At 39.7% G+C, this 18,735-nt stretch overlaps 1 protein-coding gene across 1 annotated transcript in view; it reads left to right on the top strand.

Annotated features, from left to right (window-relative positions):
• Positions 1-1,599: 1,599 nt before the first annotated feature.
• ppp2r5b (protein phosphatase 2, regulatory subunit B', beta) overlaps positions 1,600-18,735 on the top strand; it is a 69,639-nt gene continuing 52,503 nt past the window's right edge. Inside the window, exon 1 of the mRNA XM_041780218.1 lies at positions 1,600-2,918. Within this exon, the coding sequence (XP_041636152.1) occupies positions 2,726-2,918 (193 nt within the window). The 5' untranslated portion in view covers positions 1,600-2,725. The remainder of the gene's footprint in view (positions 2,919-18,735) is intronic.

Raw genomic sequence — 18,735 nt, 5'->3', positions numbered from 1 at the left:
TTAAAATTAACCGGATTTAAAGGGCTTAGACATGCCACATAAATATATGTAAATAAATAAATAAATCCGTCCTATAGCGTCATCCGCAGTGAGGTGCCTCTTTCCTCTCTCTCCTTGCACCACCGCTAAGCTGAGGTACCAGCGACAAGACAGCGTAAGATAAGCAAGCATCCGGTTAAAGATTTCAAAATAAAACCTTTATTGAGGCGCTGGCATCATTTGAGACCTCAACTGAAACAGGTAGCCTATGTAAAAATTGTCCGCCACTCTCATTGGTCAATCATTGAAACTGCTTTAAAAAAGGGGGGGTCTTTTTCCTTTTTAAAGAGGCTAGCAGAAGAGAGACAGGACATGCTCTTAAAATCTGGATCATTCAGTGATGGATTGCCATAAGTTCAACACTGCCAACCGCCATTTTGATCCAAACTCTTGGGAACATGGTGTAAATTGGGCACATTTATTATCTGAAACTTCTTGTGTAAAATTAGGGCTTTTAAAGAAAAATATTGACTCGACCCCCATTATCAGACTATCTGTTTGACACAGCATGATGTGACGAAGGAACAACCTGCCATTGGTTGACAGCCACTCACAAAGCAGTCACAATACAGTCATTAGCTTTCGAACCAGCAGGGGGGAAAATGGATTAAACGACTGTAAAAAAGTAATTCCATGTCAAATATACCCGTTTGGATTTAATCCTCGAAGTCCCAAAAAAGTCACCCTAGTTCTAAGGTTTGCTAGAAAAGCTACAAAGGCACAGATAGCCTCAGTGGTATACACATTTTTATTAACTGCGTTGCTTCTTGCATGCCGGTCTGGAAGGTTTGAAGCTCCAGTGAGGAACTTATGGTTTGTGCATTTTGGCACCCTTTGGGGACAAATGACTCCCTCTTAACTGTACATATTCTGACCTGTATTTCTTGAAAACTCAAGACTCGTCCTCAACAACGTTTGCTTTGTGCAGAAAAAAAACGTAAACCCACTATGTAACAATATTGAAATAGTCTTTATGCTGAAGATCTTTAAACACAAGACGTTTGGTTTTTTGAACCAGGCTGCAAACCAGTTTATTTCTGGTGTAAAAAAAAACGACTTTTTAACACGTGTTGAGCTCGGGACTTCCGGTGTTCCTGCAGCCAACCTCAAATGGACACTCTCCGTATTTCAATTTTTTGGACTTCCGCATTGGCTTTGTTTTAGGACCGGAAGTTGCTGCTTGAGTTCAACCCAGAGTAGCAAAACCAAAGGAAAGAGAATGCCGGGTTGGGAGGTAAAAAAGGCTGAACTTAATCGAGTTGTCCGAGGAAATACCACCGAATATTGAGTGAGTTGTTAGAAAATACAAACATATCTATGATGTTAGCTTACCTGGGTTCAAATGCAGACAACTAATTGTATAAGAGCACACTTGAGCTACGGAGCTACTTTCGTACTTGAGATGAATCGCAATTCAAAATTAAAGCTTCTTAGCCATCTTACTGGCGTTCATCTTATTTTATTTTGAAGGGCGGAATCTCTCAAATCCTGTACAGCCCTGCCTCACCACGTCTGATTTGACCAACCTCGGTGAGGCGCTGTACGACCGGATAACGGGATCCGAGAAGGGGGACAGAAGCAAACCGCGTCAGTCTGACAGACACAGACGTTGTGCTATTGTATAACATAGGCCTTCGGTTTTTTTAAGTCCAGGTTGCTGCTTTCTGGAGGGACAGTTTATTGGTTTTATTTTCCTCTCTTCTTCTCCTCTCACCGCGGAGGTAGCGGCGGGGCTCGGTGTTGCATCGGCCGCTGGTGGAGGACCTGCACATGTCGGCGCGGTGAGGGAGCGTACGTTTCCCCGCCCTGATACGGTCGGAGGACGGCAGGAAGAGGAGGTTGAGCACAAACCGCGACGAGAACAACATTACCCACCTCAGAGAAAAAAAAAAGAAGCAGGTGCGGCCGTTTTAACGGTCGAAGGAGGAACCGTTACAACGAGCGAGAAGGACAACAGTGATGCGGCAGCCGAGGTGGGCCCAGATTGATGATTTTATGATATCATCATCTACCGCCAGGACCGATCAGTGATTTTATTGATAAGGAGCATCATCGAGGGGGAACTGCCCTGGGATCCGTTTGTTTGTTTCTGTGTGGATAAAGAATAGCGGGTTAATCGGCGCTCGGTTGCATTGATTTCTTTACATAAGGAGCCCCGTGATCAATTATAGAAATAAATATCCAAATTTAGGCCCATGACTAAGTGTGTGTGTGTGACGCCATACAGCAGCAGAGAGGCGTGTATGTATGAGGAGACGCGCCTGTCTGAGCATCCTCTGGTAGCCTAGCTGCACAGGCTACTCCTCCACGGGGATGGTACACAAGCCATTTTTCATCTGTGTCTGAAAAGCTGAAGAACCAGGGATGCTGCTGATGCTGCTGCTGCTGCAATTCCCAGTCCGGCTCTGATAGATAGAGACAGCGAGGCGCACAGCACGGGACTGGACAACAAGAAAATATCTTTCCTTACCTCTCCACCTTCTCTCCCTTTTTTATCCTCCACCCTCCTCATCCTCTTCTTCCTCCTTTACCAACAATCCGAAGCGTTTACCCATTCTGATCAACTGATAACCCATCTGTGATTCAGAAAGCCACCCACTCTTCCATCCTCTCCTCCATTCAACCTCTTAAGCACCTCTTCGCGGCCCTCTTCACGCGCACAAGCACGCACGCACCCACCACCATCATGGAGACGACCAAGCTGCCTCCGTCCAGCCCGTCCTCGCCGACCACAAGCTTCTCGGTGCCGTCCGCAGAGAAGGTGGACGGCTTCCCGCGGAGGTCGATGCGCAGAGCCCGGCAGAGGAGGTCCCACAGCTCGTCTCAGTTCCGTTACCAGAGCTCCCAGGTGGAGCTCACACCGCTGCCCTTGCTCAAAGGTGAGTAACTGCTGTGGGCTACTTAAGCTGCCTATACAGACAGGTATAACTACACTATCATGACAGGCCTACTATGAGAAGTCAGCAGAAACTGGGATGGAACACTTTTATGCCTCTTTACATAACACACTTATAGATGTGTACTGGGGAGGGTGTGTATTGATGTGTGTATTTCATATTGATTGGTGTTCTCTGATACATATTGTCCTTTTGTCCTCTAAGTATGATGGAGGTGATAGGAATGGCTTTGATTTGTTTTCGAAAGGAAACAGGGGTTGCCTTAAAGGCCAGAGAGCTTTGGATAAAACTGTTACAAACAAATAACATAAACTTAAATGGTTGGTCGCATGTGTGAGTAGTGTTTTCCGAGGAAACAAAAATCATCCTGCCAGTAGTGTTTTCAAGTACAGGTTTTAAAGAATTATGTCCCACCAAGTCTGTTTTTCATTTTCATCTAGTTCTTTTGTAAGTTTGCAAAGCCGACAGATTAGCCAGATTCCATGTCCGTCATCAGGCAGATCCATCTCGCAAAGCTACGATCTGAAATGCTTTCCCAGGTCTGAAACAGACTGGACCTATCAGCATCATTTGAGGAGAAGAGGCGGTAGCTACAGGCGGGGGGTTTGATTCTAGAAGCTGGAAGCAGTGGCTACCACAGGTGTAGCGATCAGCCTGGATGTAACCATAGCATAGTGGCAGTTTTATCAGAACTGGACAGCATTTTTTTGTTGTTGAAAAACAGATGAAAAACCACACTTACAGCAAAGCTTTTCATTGCTGAAAAGATGTTTTGCTCTTCTTCTGACCTGCTTTTAGCTTGGATGTAGCTTTATCCAAACAAGAGCAAAGAACCGCACTAAAAGCATTACCTGGCAGGAACAAAGTTTTCCCTCTTCTCCTGACCTGCTTCAGCATGAGTTTGCAATAGTCACCGGCAGGTTTAGTTGTATTTCTATTGTGGCAGTGACTACTGCAGTGGAGCGCTAAGCTCAGATGTAGGTGCGACAGTTTTATCAGATCTTGGTAGCATTTTTTTAATTGAAACAGGAGCAAAGAACCACTCTGAAAGCTTATCTTAGCAGAGAGGATGTTATTGCCTCGGCATGAGTTTTATCCACCAGCAAGCTCCGATCTTTGTGAACAACAACAGTACCTGCCTGTTAAGCTACTTACCAGAGCTGCCTCATTTTGTCTTGTTGCTCTGATTGGCCCATTGGCAGAACGTTTGTCTAGTTAACTTCTGAGATTTATTTGAAAAGTCCTGCCCTTTCCAAACACTTTCTATGGGAGGTTTCCCTAATGAATGTGAAATATATAAATATATCTCACACAGTGGGTTTAAGAAACAGTCTATCTGGTGTGTTATGTGGAAAGTTAGTGTTCTTTCAGCTGATACAAAGTTGTCCACATATTCAAATTTATCTGCTCTGAGTCATTTAGTTGATTTACATCTCTTACACGCTTAATTAACACTGAACCATCAAACATCTTCTTGTCTATTTGACTGGAAGAGCTGTCAGTCTTAAATGTATGTCTTTTTAAAGATGCTGACATACACATTGGTGAGACATCCCTCACCAAGGTGGTTCAAGCTGAAGTTTATGGTTTCCTTTTGGTATAGATGAAACCCCACAGCTGCTGATACTACACTGTGACTACTCTTGTTTATGTGAGCCTGTTTAATATCTGCTCAGGATGAACAAAGGCATACCCTTTGCTTTCATTTGGTACTATTATCCTGGATGTGTTTCCTGCATGTATATTTAGGCATAGTTTAGTGTGACAGTATTTCATACATGCACAAGCTTTGGAGTGTGCAAACAGCTGGAATTAAAATGAATTATCTTTTGATTAATGAGAAAAAATAAGCAACAAATAGCCTATACTGGCACAACAAATATGTGTTTAAAAGACTTTTACCCTGTAGCCTATTTGTAAAATATCTGAGTAATAAAATCCACCATTCTGTCTGTAACAAATGCTAAATTAAACTGATTTACTAATTCACTCCAATGTTTTTAGAGCATCCTCACAACCTTACTTGGCCTTGCACGGCTAGTTGCACACAGCGGCTAAAGTTAGCTAATGATAGCAAACTTTTTTATGGGCACTATTCAGTTTGACTTACACTTCTCATTCAGTTCATTCCATTCTCATGTGCTGCTTTATTTAGCATGCGTTGCACATTTGCTGTAACCCTTCAAACATATGTTCTTGCAAGACAGTGAATATACATCAGAGATACCTTGATCAATATTTTTGTACATTTTCCTTTGGTTTCCACAGTAAACAACACCTCCATCCTTCCATGCTCTCTTACCTTTTCTATCTTTGCTTTCTGTGAATGGCTCTATATGCACCTGGACCTCTTCCTCACCTTGTTATCTTCTTTCTTTCTTATCCATGTGTGCAACGCAAGGGCACATTGTAAGTCCTTGTATATGCCTCTGACCCCTCTTTATGAGGTTACTCACTTTCTCATGTAGCCTGCAATCTCTTTCCATTAACCCTCTATGAAGCAAAGACCTCTCTGCTTTTAGAGATGGTACAAAGTGTGTGAAGCTGTGCGTATACTCTTGTGTGTTTTTCTATCTCATTTACTCTGCTGTAACTTCCTCTCAGGTCTTTAGATGAGGGGTGTGCTCAGCATGGTGATGGAGGGTTTTCATTGCAGCTGTTTGGTTTATACTTCTCTGTGCATACATGCTGTAGACTCACCAGACAGAAGTCCCAGATATCACATGGCTGCTGCACCGCTGCGGCACTGTTTCTGGATCCCCAGGAGGAATTGATAGTAAGATTCTGCAGCACCGGCGCAGGAGAAAAGCCTGGTGCGGGGAAGTCTTTAACGGGCAGTATGTAGGCCAAGTGTAGACAGACTTGTGGGTGTTAACCCACTAGAGGATCCCGTTCCTATTGTTAATTTGAACTCCTTCTTCAGTTAACAACAGTTTCTCTCTTTTACTTTCAGTACATTTCTGTGCCAGTTTCAGGCTGAATGTGACACATGACACACAAGGAATGTAACAGAAAAAAATAGCAGTGTTTAAGCCTAAATCCACCCTGAAACACTTGGCAATAAATAGTTCCTAGTGATGAACGTTTGATTTTGTAGGTCAGTTTGGTTGTTCATTGCATTATTTGTACAAATCAAACACACCCACAATGGTTTGACAAGAGTGAATGGATAACATTAATAAAAAGGATCATGAATGATTTGAAAATCAGTCAAAAAAAAAAGGAAAAATCTTTATATTTGGAGCCAATTTAAGTAGTTAAAACATAAAGATATGTATCCTTGAAGCGGTAGAGTTACTGAATCATAGCCTTAGTTTATTATAATACTTTAGATCTTGCATCTCTGCACATCAGCAGAAGTATAGAATATTTCAGCCTTGAAAAATAATATGTATTTTGTAATTGGCAGTTTAATTGTACATCAGGGGTTTCCAAACTTTTTCCACTGAAGGCTGCATACAAAATGTATATATATATAAATATATATATGTACACTGCCTGGCCAAAAAAAGTCACCACCAAAAAAAGGTCACACACTCTAATATTTCGTTGGACCGCCTTTAGCTTTGACTACAAACACGCATTCGCTGTGGCAGCGTTTCGATAAGCTTCTGCAATGTCACAAGATTTATTTCCATCCAGTGTTGCATTAATTTTTCACCAAGATCTGGTATTGATGATGGGAGGGTCTGACCACTGCGCAAAGCCTTCTCCAGCACATCCCAAAGATTCTCAGTGGGGTTAAGGTCTGGACTCTGTGGTGGCCAATCCATGTGTGAAAATGATGTCTCATGCTCCCTGAACCACTCTTTCATGATTTGAGCCCGATGAATCCTGGCATTGTCATCTTGGAATATGCCCGTGCCATTAGGGAAGGAAAAATCCATTGATGGAATAACCTGGTAATTCAGTATATTGAGGTAGTCAGCTGACCTCATTCTTTGGGCACATAATGTTGCAGAACCTAGACCTGACCAACTGCAGCAACCCCAGATCACAGCACTGCCCCTACAGGCTTGTGCTATAGGCACTAGGCATGATGGGTGCATCACTTCACCTGCCTCTCTTCTTACCCTGATGCGCCCATCACTCTGGAACAGGGTAAATCTGGACTCATCAGACCACATCACCTTCTTCCATTCCTCCAGAGTCCAAACTTTATGCTTCCTAGCAAACTGAAGCCTTTTTTGCATGCCAATGATTTGACCCTTCTTAAACAGACTAACATCTTTTCCACGACCACAGGATGTGTCTTTCGACATGGTTGTTTTAGGAAATAATTATCCAATAAGAGACTCATACCTATTTGCTTAATTAAATCCAGGTGGCGCCTTTTTTTTGGTCCAGGCAGTATATAGGCTTAGTGATTGGGTATACCTAAATGGCTAGTTAATAGCTGACAAGGCAAATAGCCAGTCATTTTAGGGATTTTCAGGAGGTCAGTCAGTTTTCAGGGAGACCTGGCTACTACTAGTTCTGCCCCTAAAACACCATCAGTACTGCTATTAGCCTTTGTAATCCATCAGGGTGTTATAAGTGAAAGTATTGTTATTATTTTGGATGCCATGTTGTCCATTTACAGTGTTGTCCTCATTTAGTCACAAAAAACTCAAATCAATAAATTCTTCTTGTCAAAATGTTTGTTTACAGAAATAGCATGATAGCACTGCCTTGTACTGAAACCAAGATGTACAATACCGTGAAGCACATGCTTCATTTTCAAATGTGGGCTGTATTCCATTTAATGTTTAGAATCTGCTGCGGGGCCAATCAAAAATGGACCGTGGGCCACGTTTGGGCCCCTGGCCTCAGTTTGAACACCCCTGTTGTATATGATCACATAAGGGTGGAAGCTGGGAAGTCATTTTATTGGTTAATTCCCTGGTTAAATTGAGCCCTAAATGCCTCTGAATCTCTTTGGAACATTTTTCAGCTCTTATAGCGGGTTCAAAGTTAAACACCAACACTTGTAGCATTGCAAACAGCAGAGATCAGGGTATTTGAGTGGGTGTTCAGTGTTCATTAAAATTATTTTAAAATGTTGACTTTTTAAATTTTGCAGGCCGTTCTGTATAAATGTATTATCAGTAGTTAGGAATTTTCCCAATATTTTAAAATGGTCCCCGTCTGTGAGCTAGCATGATATCCTTGAAAATGTTATGTAAAGGAGAGGCGGTGTGGTCAGCCTGAGTTACCCACCTGGCTGATATATTATCAAACCATGTATTGACTTTCCTTCCAGTTTCAGGGCCGATGCTCTCCACCTGACCCTGATTTCTGAACTCCAAGAGCCTCATTACAGGGGTTTGCATCATATCAAACGGGATATTATATAAGGCTACAGTCTTACAGAGAAATGTGATTCAGGGACAAAAGAAATAGTGAGGCTTCAGTGGAGAATATTTAAGGTTTTTCTTAGTTTAAACTGATAGGTTGACAAAAAGATAAATTGTTGTAAACAATACACCAATCTAGAGCACTAAACCAACCAATAGGTGTAGTCAAGGTAGCCTATAAATCAAACCGTGAAGGTGAAGGGTGCACAGTCCCTATTATCCCATTTACAATATACTCAGGTGGTCGTAGTAAACACATGTGTCAACCTTTCTTGCCACTGTGCTTTTGGAATTGATTTAAAACAGATTGCACCATGTTGCAAAAGACAGTTTATATCTCTAACAAGATAAAGTATGGCACAGAAAATTAGAATCAGTGGTGAGATTTTCCCTCAAGGTCTCTCTTACAGATGTAGCTGTATTTTAGTAAATGCCTGTTTTGTTACAGAGGTTTTCTTCACTAAACTGCCTCATTGCTTCTTCCAGAGAATGGCTGTTTATCTTGTAAAAAGCTGGGGTACTGTAGATCACTGACATTTCCATTATGAGCTTCTCTATTTCAAGTGCTCTCCTTTTTTTTCCTCTTCAATGTGACTGTAAAAAGATGGAGCTTTGATGTAAGTACTGCTGAATATTTTCAGACAGGTCCCCAAATGAGATGATGAGTAAGTCACACTGAGGGCTTGATAAACTTGGAGTTTCTGTGGGACCTAGGAGAATTAAAACATTTTATTCCCGCAATTGCACAGATACAGAGCTGCCAGATTGGAATCAAAAATGTTCATAAACACAGGGGAAGCATTTCCCTCCGCTCTGCATCTCTATATTTTAATTGTTAAATAAGATAAAAAAATATTTGAGGATGTTGTCCAGTAAAGATGGTGCTTGGAGTTAATGGCTGTGGAAAGTAGCCTAAGTAACCGGCTGGCATGTGTATTCTGTTTCCAAAATCCATCTTAAAATATTGAAAGTATCTCTAACACAGTTTAAATAAATACCCTTTTTAATTAAATCTTGTTTTTGTATTATTGCATTAATTCATCAGCCAGGTACAAACATAGCTCCTGATACCAAACATTTTTTTTTTCAGATTTAACAGTGTTTATTATCGAGTTGGTCCTTTGCTTTCTCCCAGTCGTCCTTCTCCATGTCTTCAATTACACTGCAGCTCTCTCTAACCAGAGAGCAGTCTGTTGGCCCAGCACTCCTCCCCAGCTGTGATGCTCTCCCTCGAGGACGCAGACACCAGTCAGGCTTCCCGGTCACGGGTGTTGTGCTGTTGCTGGCAGGCTAACCAGACAAAGGTCACATTCCTGCCACACATGTAGTCAGCAGATAAATAAACTTATTAAGATTTATGTGCTGTCCACACGCCAAAGACGGGTTCACAAAGGTGGTTGGTTGATTTTCTATTTAACCAAAAGAAGATTATTTCAAGTTTCTCTATCTGTTAATGATTATTGATGATCCTGCAACCACACAACAAGGCGGCACCGCACTCCTGCCTTTGACCTTGAGATATGCTTGGTTTCAAATGTCTCTTGATTCGAAGGCTTTCCTTTTTCCTTTTACTGGGAGAGACGAGGGTTGACTTTTATGTGTGTGTTGAAAACACACATGCGCTCAGCTTGCAACAAAATCAAAGTGATCAGTTTTTAAGAACACAAGGCTTGCGTTTTCATTTGACTTAGAGCCAGGGTGAGTCATCGAGGTGAAAAATACCAGTGTTACTTTATCTGAGAAAAGCACCTGCTTAACATACAGTGCTGTGAAAAAGTATTTTCCCTGACCTGATTTTTTTTTTCTTTTTTTTGCATATTTGTCACGTTTAAATGTTTCAGATCATTAAAAAATAGTACAGTATGTAAGACAAAGATGACCTGAGTAAATACAACATGCAGCTTTTGAATAATGATTTCATTAATTAAGGGAACAACCATCCAAACCTACCTTGCCTTATGTAAAAAAGTTCTTGCCCTCTAAACCTTTTAACTGGTTGTGCCATCCTTGGTGGCAAGAACTGCAAGCAAGCATTTGTGATGACTAGCACTGTGTCTTGAGGAATTTTGTCCTACTCCTTTTTACAGAATTGTTTTCATTGGAGGCTTTTCAGGCATAAATGACTTGCTTAAAGTCATGCTAAAGCATCTCAGTTGGATTTAAGCCTGGACTTTGACTGGGCCACTCCAAAACCCACATTTCATTTTTTTTTAAGCCGTTCAAAAATTAACTTACTGATAGGTTGCAGATTATTTTCCTTCTGCATAAGCCGAGAGCGCTTCAGGTTGAGGTCACAAACTGATGGCCCTCTGGGATTTTCTGACAGCAGAATTCATGGTTCCTTCAATTACTGCAAGTCGTCCAGGTCCTCAAGCAGCAAAGCAGCCCAGACTATCACACTACCAACTCTGTGTTTGTTTTATCCCAGATTTAACGGGATGCACACCTTCAAAAACATCAAGAGATCATCAAGCCTTTTGGTCAGCTGTGATTTTCACCTTTAGGCTCTCCCATGGATGACATTCTTCCCTGTCTCTTTCTTGCTATTGAGTCATGAACACTTACTTTAACCAAGCAAAGTGAGGCCTGCAGGTCTTTAGATGTTATTCGGGATTCTTGTAGGACCACCATCAATGCGCTCTTGAAGTAATTTTGATAGGCAAGCCACTCCTGGGAAGGTTCGCCGCTGTTCCAAGTTTTCTCCATTTGTGGATGATGGCTCTCACCTTGGTTCACTGGAGTCCAGATGCCTAAGAAGTGGATTTGTGACTCCATGACTTTGTTTCTCATCTGTTCTTCTATTTCTTTAGATCTTGGCATGCTTTTTGAGCTCTTTTCACCTACTTCACTTTGTCAGACAGTTCTATTGAAGTGGTTTGATGGGTCTGGCAGTAATCAGGCCTGGGTGTGGCTGAACTTCCAAAAATGTGGTTTATCAGAGTTAATTCACAAATTAACAAGGGGTGGCATTACTTTTTCAGATAGGTTTGAGTGTCTTTTTTCCTTTTATAAATGAAATCATCATCTAAAACCTGCTTTTTGTATTTACTCAGGTAATCTTTGCCTTGCATTAACATTTTTAATGATCTTAAGCGTTAAAGCGTGACAAATATGCAAAAAATAAGACACCAGGAAGGCGGCAGATACTTTCTCCCAGCACTGTATATGACATCTGTAACCACAGGCAGAAATCTCATCATCTTGTGACGACAGATGGAAACAAGATAATTACCATGGAAACCATGTAGTGGTAGCATCACTGTATTCAAACAGAGTAGGATAAAATGCATCTATGCAAGACAGAGCATCACTATTACTAAAGATATTCCAGCTAAGCATAGCATTGTGACTACTGATGGAGATTTGATAACACTGCAGACAACCATGATCAAGGATTCAGGTTAGAAAGAGGTCTGACATCTGTGAGCTATACTCTGCAGTGAGTCAGTGTTGATATTATGAGCAGTGAAGATGGATTCTTATGGAGGCCCTGCTGTGCAAGACTTTACCAAGGCCTGAATGTGTGTTTTGTGGTTGTGTAAGCATGCAGGGTGATCATGGGACACTTTCTGGTCTATCTTGAGATCTCAAGGAATATAGTTGTCACCAGCAGCTATCACAGCAGGAGCTCAGAGCAAAATCACACAAAAACAGACTTTCTGTTCTGCTCAGCCCGGTGGTACATTCTGCTGTCCATCGCTACTAAACTGATTCACTCATCTCATGTTGCATTTCAGACACAGTTAATGGTTCATGGGCTTGAGCTGACCTGACAAGGCAATGCATATCGATGAATAATATAGTCTAGGAACACCTACAGTCACTGGCACAAACTGTAACTCAGTGGATAACTTCACTCATGGTGCAAATATGTCTAACAACAAAAACAACAACAGTCCATCAGAAACTTGACCAAAAGAACCCCAGCAGTGATCACTGTACAACAGGAAACATGCAAACACCACTAAATGCATCTAAAAAACATATAAACACTCTGCCAAAGGGCATGATGGGGAGCTCCGCCCACATATCCCCCTAGATTTGAATTTGCAGTATAGTCAACAGAAGTGGAAAACATACAAGGATGTTGTACTTAAGTAAAATTACAGCTCCTCTGGTTAAAACTTACTTAAGTAGAAGTAAAAGCACTGATTTTACAATGTACTCAAAAAAGTACAAGTACCCAAAAAAACTGCTCAATTATAGTAATTAAAGTACAGGTAATTAGTTACTTTCCACCCCTGCTGGTATGGTGAGTACCTGTTTGATATAAAAACGTCTTTTCAAACTACTAGTTCATATTTGCCCAGAGGGCAAGCAGTGTCTGGTTTTGATGGTCACAAGATGATCATTCTAATACTAATCATATGAAATCTGATTTTGTCAATGTGGTTAAAAGAAAATATTTTAGTAAGCTAAGCTAGCTATATGATCAGGAAAATAGCATCGGATAAGGCCTGTGTATAAATTGTCTATTTTCTAGTAGCTGTTTCTCATAGTCAGCTGTGTTGTTGGGTTCACTCTCATCAAAAATTGATAGGTAGCTGTTTATTATTATCTCCCACACCAAAGTGAAAGCAGCACAGCTGCAAAAAAGCATCAGGTCTAATTGTGCTTTTGAAATAAATCAAACACACTCTGCTCCTGTCAGCTTATCCATGTTCTGAATCTTTAAATCAGTTCAACAAATTTAAAGACCCTGTAAAATGAAATCCAAAATTTGTGTCTTAACACACTAGATATGTTGGAATGTAGTTGCTGTAAACATGTAAAAACAGAGATCTACATGTGACTGAATTTTGGATTTAGACCATTAGAAAGTTGTTCTCCCCTGTCCTGGCTGGGTTTAATTTGGGCGGGGCCAATATGTGGGGTGGTGATGTCACCAGCTCACAATGAGGAATAACCCCGCCCCTCTAGCACTATGATATAAAATCACAGAGCAGTTAATCTCAGTACAATCTGTTGCTGTTGCCACTGCCTTCATTGAAAGTTAACAGTCAGTTAAATGCTGTTTTTTGTTCATTGTGAGGTAAATTTGCTAAATCTATCAGCCACTGTGGCCTATGGATCATTTTAAGCCTCATAACAGAGATTTGAGCCAGAAAACAGACTTTGTCTCTTCTTTGGCACAGAGCCAGTCAGCTGTGCTCTAAACATAAGGCCAACATAAGGCCAAGGGCCAAGCTAATGGCGTGAGCACTTTTCTCCATTCAGAATGTAGCATTTTTTTCAAATTTGAGAGCATCATGTTTCTCCTGAGTGGGCGTGGCTTCAGCTCATTCAACTGACATGCCCACACCATACTAGAGCAGAATTTACTGCCTCATTTTTCATGATTTTGAAGCTTAATTTTATAAACTTTAGAAGTTTTTCATGACTGAATTTTGACCTGGGGGTTCATAACACTGTGGCCTGTCATAAACAAACCTAAAATAAAGGTTTATTATCACTTTACAGGGTCTTTTATAAAAACATTAATAGGAAACACTAACAAAAAGCAGAAGCTATAGTGTAAATACCCTTCAGCATGCAAAGTAGCACCAGCATGTCTAATTTCTATTTTAACCATGCAAAGGAAATATCCTTGTAACCAAATAGCCATGCATTATGGTTTCTGTCCTTGACGTTCCCATCAGTGGCAACCAGCATGAGTGGCTTTTCAAAGGGCCGCTGAGTGGCTTTGAATAACTGTCAGACCCCAAAGGATGGTGTGAGCTTAGAGAGTGTTACCTGGCTGAAACACATCATGCAGCTCCGCTTTTGCATAAATAAAAAAGCCTTAGAGCACCCTGCAGATATATAATAAGCTGCATTGTAATTGAATCAAGGTTTGTTGCACTGAGAAACAGATGGTGAGTGTCAAAACAGATAAATACTGACATTTTAGGTAAAGTAATGTTAAGTATCCTTTTATTTGCATCTGCCACCTGTTAAGATAACGATATGCCAGCGAGCAGTTGATCTTTCGCAACCTGGTGTCTCGCAGTGTTGCAGCTAACACTTGTCTAATGGTGCTATCAGCTCACTAAGATGCTGTTAAACATGTCAAAGGTGCTTTTTCAAGCCTTCAGTTTTCATGAAATGATGCATTTAAAATCTTCTCACCGCTGTCTGTGAAGGACAAAAATACACTGCTGTTTGTGTTTCATAATGCTTTCAGAAATGGGACATTTTCACAACAAACAATGAAGGGATTAGAGGGAAAACATGCTGTTACACATTTCTGTTATAAATCTTAAAAGACAACCTCAAAAAATATAATAGAGAGAACATATCATTTTGGAGACATGCTGCACCAGCTTTATAAAGGTACAAATACACTCCAAGCCTGTAAGAATTAGTGTTTAAGGGCAAAAAAGACAGAACTGATTGATTTTTTTCTTTACAATGCTTGAAGCTAAGATATTTCACCTACTTCTTTAATTAAAAGCACCATGTCTTTTAAAAGTTACATACCTACATCATTTACTACGGCTGAATTCATTCTTAGACGATTAAACTTCAATAAAACTGTCTTCACTTTGTAACCTTTTCTCCTGCTGACTCTGTGGGTGAGATTTTCAAACATAAACATCAAAGTTAACCTCATGGCAGAAGTGGAAAGGATAAACATATGCTACGATCCCAACCACACATTCAAGCTACAACACCTCCACATCCATCTCAACATCACAGATAACACAGAGGTAAACGCTGTGGGATTAAACAGCGGCTGGCATCGATGATACTCTCCGCCAAGTTTCTTACGAGCCTACAGGCGTTGAACTGTGGAAGGGATGGCCTTCGTTCCTGCACAGTTTACAGGAGCAAATCTGGAGCGGTGATGTCCAATTGGTTCGACAGAGCATGGCTTAATTCTGAAATACCTGACCTATATACACAGAAGATTGGTATTTTAATGTCCCGTTTCATGCAGTGGTAGCTGTATCCTGGGGTTGCTGGGTTTTGCTGTTTAACCATGCAGGTCGTAGTTTGTGTTAACTAGTTTCAAACAACAGAGGAAGAAGGAGAAAGTCTCAGCACGACTTGACTAACATTTGAGCTGCTCACAGCTGGTATTCATAATGCCATGCTCATCACTGTTGAAGCAGAGATACATGACCTTAATGACGTCCCTTTTATTTATTTCATACAGTCTGTCAGTTTTTTCTAGATAGGACAAACTCACAACTAAAGTTTTCTACAGGAAGAATCAATTCTATCAATACTTTGTGATATTGTTCATAGACAGCCAACATTTATCAACCATGAGCAGGTGTACTGTAACAGTGACAAACAGAGACTTTCTTTTTTACAGGTGGAAACCTCAAAAGCGGAACCAGACTCCATGGCTGTACTGTGGGAATAGGAGAAAAGGTTAAGATAGAGGTAGAGGCAGGAAGTTGTGGATGGATTTAAGCAACTGATGGACAGACAGACAAGAAAACACACAGAAACCAGCTGTTCTGACCTTAGAAAGTTTACTAACTGCCTTTCTTTGTCACATTAATTCTAATGAAATGTGAAAAATCACTGCCTTATAACAGTGTCAATTTCGTCGATAAAATAACTAAAAATGTTCAGCGACAGCCTTTTTTCTATGAGACAGACTAGCTAAAACAAGCTAAAAATAGAGCTTTGATGACTAAAACGAGACTAAAAAATAGTTTAAGTTTTGTCAAGATGACTAAAATGAGACCAAAATGAGACTAAAATTTAAACTAGGTTTTGTCAAGATGACTAAAACGAGACTAAAATGTAATTTAGTTTTGTCAAGATGACTAAAATGAGACTAAAATGTAAACTAGGTTTTGTCAAGATGACTAAAACAAGACTAAAATGAAATTTAGTTTTGTCAAGATGACTAAAATGAGACTAAAATGTAATTTAGTTTTTGTCAAGATGACTAAAACGAGACTAAAATGTAATATAGTTTTGTCAAGATGACTAAAATGAGACTAAAATGTAATTTAGTTTTTGTCAAGATGACTAAAACAAGACTAAAATGTAATTTAGTTTTTGTCAAGATGACTAAAACAAGACTAAAATGTAATTTAGTTTTGTCAAGATGACTAAAACAAGACTAAAATGTAATTTAGTTTTTGTCAAGATAACTAAAATGAGTATAAAAATAAGACTAAAATGTAAACTATGTTTCGTCAAGATGACTAAAATGAGACTAAAATGTAAACTATGTTTTGTCAAGATGACTAAAATGAGACTAAAATGAGATTAAAATGTAAACTATGTTTCATCAAGATGACTAAAATGAGACTAAAATGTAATTAATTTTTGTCCAGATGACTAAAACGAGACTAAAATGTAATTTAGTCAAGATGACTAAAATGAGACTAAAATTTAAACTAGGTTTCATCAAGATGACTAAAATGAGACTAAAATGTATTTTAGTTAATGTCCGACAGTCAAAATCCATGATATTTCCCCACTGTGGGTAAATCTGTCAAAATACAATGCAACTGTAGCTATTCTGCTTCTAAGCCTGCAGAAAGCAGGGACCTCAGGTTTGGCAGAGTGCATAGAACACACTACCATGATATGGTACCAGAATCAGGATGATCAGAATAGATGCTTGGACTAAAAGTAAAGACTAAAATGTAAGGACTTTTTATGGACTAAAACCAGACTAAAATGCTTTGGAGTTTTCGTTAACTAAAACTACATTAAAACTAAAAAGGGTAGAAAAATGACTAAAATGTGACTCAAACTACTATGCATTTAATCTAAAGACTAAGACTGAGATTAAAATTAAAAATAGGTGTCAATATGAACTCTGCCTTGCAAAAACTGTAGTTTGCTTGGCCACTGTCCCTAGTTTGTACTTTACTTAACAAGTCATGGAACCGTGGAGCTTCATGTTTTGCAAGATCCAGAAAGATTTTTTTGGGACTCTGTCTAGTGTTGAAAAGGACACTTTATGTTTGAACAGGGATGGAGTAAATAGCTTTTATAATCCTACCTTTTTTTTTTTCTTAAAATGAACTCAGATTTGTCAAGGCTGAGGTATTCATACTTTTACAAAAAAGAGAAATGACCACAAAAGCAATATCAAATCAAGCCCAGACCCAGACCCTCTTTCAAGGCTGGAAGACAAAAAACATACAGTAGGGTGTAAGGAAAACTTAAAATTCCTAAAACGTTAAAATAGCTCAAAGAATTACCAATTTCTAATGCTAGCGGTGTCAACAGACATTAGCTGTCCTCTCAAGTGCTTGTTTTAAGATAAATGAAATATCAATGCCTTACCAAACCAGCATCAATGCTCAGTTAAAAGTGCTCTCTAAAAGTAACTTGTTGGCTGGACGTAATAAACTTATGGAAGCTTTTTCCACCTAATTTAGTTGTGTTCTTTCAGCAATAAGTAATTGTGCTGAGCCAACGTAAAACAGTTATGTTGACAGTGTCCCTTGACACAAGTCTAGGTGTGCCTTGGGAATTTGTACAACCATACATTATAACAACAACCTTATGACAAGTACTGTAACCAGGCCTGCCCACAGAGTTGGCTGCCCCCCCCCCCCAGTTATGTTTTTTAATTTTATCCGTGTTTGAGTGGTAGACCAGTAGTATTGGTGGTAGCATCCTGGCTAACAGTTATCTCATTTTGGAGCTGAAAATGATGGAAAGCTATCATATTTTTGTTCATTTCTGCCACTTTTTTGCCACTTTGAACCCCCCCAACACACACACACACACATTTTAGCCACTTTAACCATTTTTTCCCATTTAAACCCACATTTGCTATTTTTTTTGCCAATTTTTGACCTTTTTTTAATTTTTTTTTTTTTTACCATTTTTAACTTATTTTTGTTAAATCATTTAGTTCAATGTGCCCATCAACATTATTAATATTACCAATAAAAAGGTAATTCTGTTTTAAGGGGATTGCATTTTTAAGAAGGCTAAATCATACCAAAGCATAAGTAAATAAAACTATTTTTTGTTGCTTTGATAAAAGCATTTAGTATTCTGGTTAAATAGATTGACTATCACAGCTAAATTTAACAATGCACCATGATTTTGCTCCATGATCCCCCAGTTGGCTTGGCCCCCGAAAGCTCTCCCTCCCCCCCCCCCTTTGTGGGCGGCCTTGGCTATAACATTATTTAAGGATTGTATTTTGTATTGATATAAATATGGTGTGCCTTGAGATTTTGGCTCAACCTAAGGTGTGCCCTGAGCAAAAAAATGAAGTTTGAGGACCACTGTTTTAAATGTTTGCAAATAGAGACAGCAGACATTAGTCAAGAGTGTGGACTGAAAACAAATCAGCTGTTGGGTTATGTTTGGAATACAACAGATAAAGTGTTTAAAAGCTAGCTTTAGACAAATTGCATGGATTATTTAGGGTGCATTTTCTTGCTTGGATGTCATATCTATTGTGCCAAAAGTTGTTGAATATGATATATTGCCAATATAACCCAACCTGATGACGTAGTTCCCTAAATAACCAGCATGAGAGT

This window comes from Cheilinus undulatus, linkage group 22 (assembly GCF_018320785.1).
Source record: "Cheilinus undulatus linkage group 22, ASM1832078v1, whole genome shotgun sequence".
Taxonomy (NCBI): domain Eukaryota; kingdom Metazoa; phylum Chordata; class Actinopteri; order Labriformes; family Labridae; genus Cheilinus; species Cheilinus undulatus.
Note: the sequence above shows the minus strand (reverse complement) of the source record. Positions and strands in the feature narration are given on the sequence as shown.